The 8,001-nt window shown below is 37.9% G+C and overlaps 1 protein-coding gene across 1 annotated transcript; it reads left to right on the plus strand.

Annotated features, from left to right (window-relative positions):
* The first annotated feature begins 217 nt into the window (after window positions 1–217).
* On the plus strand, window positions 218–4,407 carry irf8 (interferon regulatory factor 8). Its single transcript, XM_042060701.1, has 9 exons — window positions 218–355; window positions 486–659; window positions 1,055–1,238; window positions 1,470–1,582; window positions 1,776–1,884; window positions 2,443–2,490; window positions 2,855–3,238; window positions 3,356–3,471; window positions 3,653–4,407. The coding sequence occupies exons 2-9, from the start codon at window positions 486–488 to the stop codon at window positions 3,761–3,763; spliced, it is 1,239 nt and encodes a 412-aa protein (XP_041916635.1). The 5' UTR covers window positions 218–355; the 3' UTR covers window positions 3,764–4,407.
* The last annotated feature ends 3,594 nt before the right edge of the window (window positions 4,408–8,001 follow it).

An 8,001-nucleotide genomic window follows, 5' to 3' on the forward strand; every position in this document is an offset into this window, starting at 1 on the left:
TGGTTCAAAAGCTCCCATAAAGTAATCAAACGCCTTTTTCTAGTACACCCACTGAGTAAGCTACATACACAGTAGGCTACATGATTAACCCAAGTGATTTCTTGTAAACTCACTTGCTTCGCAGAACTCCATTTCCGGATTGAGTGTGTGTCACGGATACTACACACTGTGATTGGATAGGATTTTTATCTATCCAATAGTTAACCACTACCAGGCCCGTTCCATGTGAATGAATACGATAAAGTAGAAACCAGTTTGACAGGCAATTACTCTCTTCATCAGGTACCATAAGAACAGTCAGCAACTTTTTGCGTGCTGTTTTCTGGTTTGGACTTACAGCAGGAGCATTCACAAGGTTTGTGTCCAAATTTGATTAGTGCTTCACTGCAGATCAATTGCAGAGCGTATACAATTGTTAAATAACTCTAGGTTACTTAAAGCTTTTGTATGGCTAATTAAAGATTATTTACTGTTTGTAATTTCAGATGACGTTAAATACAGGGGGTCGCAGGCTGAAGCAATGGCTTGTTGAGCAGATCAACAGCAACCAGTACCCCGGGCTGCTGTGGGAGGATGAGAGTCGGACCATGTTCCGAATACCATGGAAACACGCTGGGAAACAGGACTATAACCAAGAAATCGACGCTTCCATCTTCAAAGTGAGTTTAGCTAATTTTGTAGCCTAGTTTGTTAAGCTGTATCTGAAAGCCAGAGTGTTAGAACATAAGCTATTAAGTGAATGGTTTCCGACAGCACGGATTTGATTTCCCTTTTGTTTACTTTCACTTATCCTACCCTTTAATGTTTAAAGAGTAGCCTATGTAGACAGTGCTTAATATTTAAAAATCGTTAATGCAACTGGTCCTACATTGGTCCAAAATTGGTACTTTATGCACAAAATTGTTTTTCTTTTCGCCAATTCAAAGACAGTCATATTTGACGCAGTGATGTATGTGCATCAGGTGCCTTAAATTAATTTTGGCAAATTTGTCCTACATTCTAAGCAAATTCGTGGTAAAATATTGAATAAGCTGTTTTTTTTTTTCACTTGCAGGCTTGGGCTGTATTCAAGGGTAAGTTTAAGGAGGGGGATAAGGCTGAACCTGCCACTTGGAAAACCAGGCTCCGCTGCGCTTTGAACAAAAGCCCAGACTTCGAGGAGGTGACTGACCGTTCGCAACTGGACATTTCCGAACCTTATAAAGTCTACAGAATTGTACCAGAGGAGGAGCAGAAGAGTAAGTATATAAGGATCTCAGAATGTTTTACAACTTGAAGTAGAGTCAAGGGTCAACCTCAAAGTTTGTTGTGTGACGTTTACAATGTCTCCTATGCGCCGCTCATGTGCGCTTATGGCGCACGGTGCCTTATTTTACACACTATTCGTCTAAAAAGAAAAATATTTCATTATGACAGTAGGGGTTAGACTTGTAAGGGCAAACACTAACGTCTCACCCACGGGCTCTCAGTCTCAGCAGGTAAAGGTACATTAGCAGCTATGAACATGGGTTGCTCCAGTGAAGTGACAGACATGGAATGCAGTCCAGCAGAGCTAGAGGAGCTTATTAAAGATGTCAATCAGGTAATTTCCAGTATTTTTTTTATTTTTGTGGTATTGCCTCTCACTGCAAAAAGTAACACTAGGCCTACATTTCATACTCTGATGGAAAAGTGTTTGTTTGGTGCAGTGTGGATTTGATTGTTTGTTTGTTTGTTTACTTATTTTGTGTGAAATTATGTACATTTGTACATTATCTTCTTTTCTCTGTATGCAGTGTTCCAGTGATGAATACATGGGCCTCATCAAAAGAAGTCACTCTCCCCTAGAAGACACTTGTAACATGCAGCCAACTCAAGAGTGGTGGCACCAGGACTCTCACAATGGTAACCATCTGATCAGTTTCTGACTGCAATGGACACTATGAGTGTCTTTTGGGCCTCACTTAATAAATATCGGGCTGCATTATTCATATTTTTGTAATTACTTAAATGTATTGAAAAGGCTATGTCTGTATAGTTGAATAATTAAGTTCTTCTTTTTGACCAGTTCTAATCATTTCCATAATGAGTACATCTTCTCTGAAATGAATTGAACATTATGCACCCTAAAAGTAGCTTGTCTATGTAGCACGTGCATGCCAAGGATTAGCCAGTTTCCTTGATAATAATTATAATGTTGCTGACTTGACTTCTGCCTTTTCTCAGGCTGAGGATGTTCTTTTTTTGTTGATTCAAAGGCTGAAGCGTTTTAAAAATAGCACTCATTTCAGCAAAGGTCATGGTATCTCAGAAAGCCAATGACTGATAATAACCTAAACAGTACATAAACCAACAGTAAATAAACCAAGACTATGCAGATTTATTTTGAAAATAGAAAACCTTGGTGGTGATTGAATGTGGAAGAGTAATGTCTTCTGATGCCTCTCTCTTTATGACTCACAGTGTTTCCAGTGCACCCAGATGTTGCACCACTTGGTTCTCTCAACTATGGTATGTATGAACTCCTCAGTGCTGCAAAAGGTGTCATTCTAATGTGTCTGACCACTGCTAGTACTACACCCAGTGTTCCATGATGTACATACAATGATTTTATGATCTATATTTTGCTAGAATATTATTTAATGAGTTCACTTTCTCTGTCTTTTGTACTCCTACTCAATTAAAGTTGTGAATCATACAAAAAACACAACAACAATTTTGTAATCTTGCTTTACATGTTTTATAACTACCTAGAACCAGTCTAGTACTATCTATGGTGTTCCTAGAGTCTAGTACTATCTATGGTGTTCTATAAAATCTTTTCTTAGAGTTGAGAGTTGACTGTTCTGTGTGTCTCTTCTCTCTGTCCATACAGCCTTCTCCAACATGCTGATCTCGTTCTATTATGCTGGGAAGCCCATGGGCAGCTTGGTGACCACCCACCCCGAAGGCTGCCGTATCTCGCCCTGTCAGCCTCCAGCTAGCAGCCTGATCTATGGCGGGGACAGCCTGCAGAACATCCGCTTCCCGTCAACGGAACACATCGAGAACGAGCGCCAGCGGCAGGTGACCCGCAAGCTCTTAGGGCACCTGGAGCGTGGCGTGCTGTTGCGGGCCAACCGCGAGGGCATCTTCATCAAGCGCCTGTGCCAGAGCCGCGTGTTCTGGAGCGGGCTGGGCGCCCACTACAGCCCCGGGCCCTGCAAGGTGGAGCGGGACGCTGTCATCAAGATTTTTGACACAGGCCGGTTCTTCCAAGGTGAGGATGCTGTTGGAACGCGTACATTTCTTTACGCGTACGTTTTCCCTGCCTTTAAGGCTGAATGGACTCGGCTATGTCTTATGCCTCGTTTGTTTGTTTGTCTGTCACTTGCAGCACTTCAGATGTACCAAGAGGGCCAGTGCCCGGCCCCTGACCCCACAGTCACTCTGTGTTTTGGAGAGGAGTTTCATGACCTCAGCACGGCCAAGAGTAAATTAATCATTGTTCAGGTGAGAACGGACATGAAACTACTTTGGGGAGTTAGGCATATTGCCAGAGGAATGGCATAACTATATTGCGTGCATTATGCTAAAGGCGTGGCAAGAGGCAGCAATGTTATGTTAAATAATTAACTATCAGTGACACAGATGAATGTTTCATACTCTCATCTCTTGTCATTCACTTGGACAGATCACTGCAGTGAATTGCCAGCAGCTACTGGAAGCAATGAATGACCTTTGCAGCTACAGCCTTCCCCAACACCCTGCCTGTTTCCGAGACAACCTGGCTATTACTGCCTAGGCTCAAACACTGACCACCAGCAGCTACCAGTGGAAGAAGAGGAGCTGGCACATTGTTCTTTTTTAAGGATCATTTTGCAAACATTTTCCAAGCATTAATGATGAACTGTTCATATGCACTCAAAGCATTAGTACCGTCGGGAAATATTGATAGCAGAGCATCACGGGTCTCAAAAGAGCAGCTATATATTAATGAAACTTGGTGGAGAGTTGTGGCTTAGGAAAGAACCCATCGATTTGGTAATCCAATTTTTCGGATCCACACCAACATTTAATGGGTTCTTTCTTGGTCCATTAGGTTTCAAACTTGCTAATGCATCTCAGGTTTTATAATTATTATTATTATAATATTCATGAAGCAACTAAACTATTTTTGCATTGCATTATCCAGCAAATACATGCTTAAAGTTTAGGTACATTAGGTAGGTAAGTTTAGGATGCTTTTTCTGTAACACTTTTATCATGCCAAACTTTGCCAATGTAAAATATATCAGCCGTATTGAGCCTCTTTGAGTCTACAGAAGTTCCATACCTTTAGTATGAGTAAATGTTCAAATGCATTTTGTCAAATCTAAATGGATAGGTTTTACTATCTCGTGTTTTTTTCTGTCAGTATTACTGAAATAAAGAACTTTATCTTTCTCATCCGTGACCCTGTTGTTTCATACACACAATCTAAAATGGTATCTAAGAGTCAATCCTTAAAATGCTGTCAAGTTGCTCCCATTAAATCAAAGTGCAATGCATAATCTTTCATGAGGATTATGTTATGAACACTGGAAAAACTTGACTTCACCAGGTCTTGAATATTCAATGTCCATAATCCTAATTTATTATCCATAGTCCTGCACACCCAAGATATTTTAGTGTTAGAGATAGACCCATAAGCATAATATATGAACCAGAAAGGTCTAAATATCAACCTGAAATAGACCTGAAGTTTCAATTTATACTGGAGCAGAGTAGACTAATCTCACAATTAGGGGTTAATAACACAATATCAAAAATATATTGCAAGGGATTTTTATCGAAAATGTTCACTGTAGAAAATATGTTTCAAAAATATGTAACACCAGAAAATAACTGAATAATAAGTGATAAACTGTGTTTCTAAAGTACCTTCAAATTTACCGGACCTCAGAGTAAATTATCAATGCTGAAATATGTTTGTGTAATTTAGCATAGAAATACTTTAACCTTAATTTGGACACCAAACAAGCATCATGTGATTAACTCCACCTGAATAAAGACAGAACTAAACAGCATTCTGATATCAAAAAGATTCAATCAAAAATCATATAATCAGATATGAATGTGCATGACATCTCATTCAGTGCACATCTAGTGATTAACCTAAATCTATTCAGAAATATGTATGTATGCATGTATGAACGGTATGTACAGTACATACAATACTTATGTATGTATGTATGTATGTATGTATGTATGTATGAATGTATGTGTGTATATACATATATGTATGTATGTATGTATGTATGTATGTATGTATGCATGAACACCTGTGTAACTCCTCTGTTACTGTAGCTACTGGGCAATTCCATGGAAAAAATTTTGTGACATCCATAACGCCGATAAAATGTGATGGTATGGCATGATGTGAATGATTACATGAAATTTGAGCATTTGTTATTTTTGGCTAGAGAATGTACATGAGAAAAAATGCACAAAAAATGAATGTTATCATTCACATCATACAAATGCCAAGGCATTTCACTGGCATTATGGATGTGAAAAAAAGTCCATTTTCCGTGGAATTGGCCTACTCTTTATTTGCAGCATACTCTTCCTACAGCAGCCAGAAATGAACTCAAATCCTTTACTCTGACGTATAGGACACTTACTGGATCTGCACCTTGCTATCTTAATTACATGATCCAGGTCTACATCCCCTCACGTCCACTGCGGTCCTCTGATGAGCGTCTGCTATGTTGGCCTTCCATCAACACTAAGAGGTTACAGTCGGGATTGTTTTTTTCTGTGATTCCTCGTCGATGGAAGGATTTACCTAATTCTAACAATAGCTTTGGGCTCTTTCTGCCTTGTTTATCTTTACCTTGTTTCTTTCTTCTTTAACTAATTCATTTTTCTCTGCGTTTGAGTTGGGGTTTGTATGTTTGTGGTAATTGTTATTATTCTGTTCTAGATTCTATTTAGTCAATTAATAACATTTGTATTTTTTATTCTATTTTATTTTAAACTGGTAATTTTAATGTTAATGTAAAGTTTATTAATATCATTTTAAGTTACTTTGGACAAAACTATAAACATAAACATGTATGTATGTGTATATGTATGTGTATGTACTGTATGTGTCTGTGTGTGCGCGTGTGCGCGCGTGTGTGTGTGTGCATGTGTGTGTGTGTATAAACTATAAGCCCGCACATGCTTGAGAGGAACTAAATTGTCCAAGTAAAAAAAACTAAACAAAAAGCAGAGGATATGGGTTCTACGAGAGGGAAAAAGAAGGAGATCCCCAATGACTGAGTCATGGCTGGATGGTGATAGTGAAAGGAGGAAGAGAAGATAGGGACTCACTCACAGGAAAGGGGGGCTCACTCTTGGTTTCTCTCATTTTGTGGGAGTGAGTCATGGAGATATCCCTCTCCACAGTCACTTACACTTAGCTAGACCTCTAGTTTTACCGATGCCACTGAAACACTGTACTGTATGACCATGGAGAAAGGAATTCCATGAACATTAACATGAAATATTGACATAACCTGTGACTTTGCACGTATTCCACTCAGAGACAACAAAATACTCATGAGTAATTTCGGTAACACTCCATAATAAGGTGCCATAATAAATAACAAACTAGTAATGACTTAACCCTTTGTTAATATTTGTTAATTGTTACTAACATATCTATTTGGCACAAGGTAATAGTTTTTTCATCATTAATTAAATATTAGTTGTTTGCATAAAATCTGTATGGTAATGTTTTAGCAAATGTATTAACTAATATTGTATTAATATGTGTTAATAGTTAACTAAATGTCTTTTTGGCACTAATTAACAGTTATTTCTTACATCATTTAAATGTTGAATGTTTATTTACAAACTATATGTTAATAGAAAAGTTAATGACATATTATTCAACTAATTGTTATTAAACTGTGCTTCTGCCTATCCCAATATGAACCACTCCCCATAGGACCCTTAGAATAGATAGATAGATACTTTATTGATCCCCAAGGGGAAATTCAAGAAAAAAAAACACTGAGCTACCTTGACATGCTGCCACTCTTGTCGGCGCCGGAAAAGCTTGCAATAAAGTTGGTTAAGCTTAATTAACATATTAGTATATAGCTATAAGCGTGGGGCCCCTTATAATAAAGTTGGTTAAGCTTAATTAATATATTAGTAATATATAACTATCAGTATGGGGGACCCTTATAATAAAGTTGGTTAAGCTTAATTAATATATTAGTAGTGTATAGCTATCAGTGTGGAGCCCCTTATAATAAAGTTGGTTAAGCTTAATTAATATATTAGTAATATATAACTATCAGTATGGGGGACCCTTATAATAAAGTTGGTTAAGCTTTATTAATATATTAGTAATATATAATTATTAGTCAGGAAAGGACTGAGACCAAAACTGGCTTATCACATTTATTCATTTAGGAAAAGTTAAAACAAAACATGCCTTCAGGCACTGGCATACATAAAACAGCATCTGCACAAGCAAAAGTAGTTGAATGGGCTATATTACATGTATCCTTCCTATACCATCACTGTCAGCCCTACTAGCAAGGGAGACATGCGACATGGGATGTTCAGGTGCACAGAACAACAGTTTATTAATATTATGAGACTCACTAAACACTCACAGACGTAGACCATACGGAGGTAATGCATAAACATAATGCTAAACTAAATGTACATTCATTTCCTGGTAGACTGAATTGCACTTTCCATGCACACTAAGCTAAACTACACTGAATGCATGGAAAGTTGCTAGCGGTGTTTACAGATAGTCACGTTAGACTCAGTGTGTATGAACTCCTGGTTATAATGAAAACATTAATAAACGTTCTCTAAGTTGCTAGAATTGCACTCAAATCCTAACAATACATGTAAAGTAATATAATACAGGTGGTATATCGAAGTTATAAACTTAAACAACATTTATTACAAAATGAAAACAAAGTGGGGAGTGCTTTATACAGTCAACCTACCCAATGCAAAGCATAGCCTACCGCTTCTGATCGGCTA

This window comes from Alosa sapidissima, chromosome 14 (genome assembly GCF_018492685.1).
Source record: "Alosa sapidissima isolate fAloSap1 chromosome 14, fAloSap1.pri, whole genome shotgun sequence".
In the NCBI taxonomy this organism is placed as follows: domain Eukaryota; kingdom Metazoa; phylum Chordata; class Actinopteri; order Clupeiformes; family Clupeidae; genus Alosa; species Alosa sapidissima.

What these genes read in the sequence shown, in the direction of transcription:
- irf8 (XM_042060701.1), top strand. Translation starts at nt 486, where the DNA reads ATGACGTTAAATACAGGGGGTCGCAGGCTGAAGCAATGGCTTGTTGAG. An exon ending in TTATTAAAGATGTCAATCAG is followed by an intron (nt 1,583 to 1,775) that starts GTAATTTCCAGT and finishes CTCTGTATGCAG; the next exon opens with TGTTCCAGTGATGAATACAT. An exon ending in GTAAATTAATCATTGTTCAG is followed by an intron (nt 3,472 to 3,652) that starts GTGAGAACGGAC and finishes TCACTTGGACAG; the next exon opens with ATCACTGCAGTGAATTGCCA.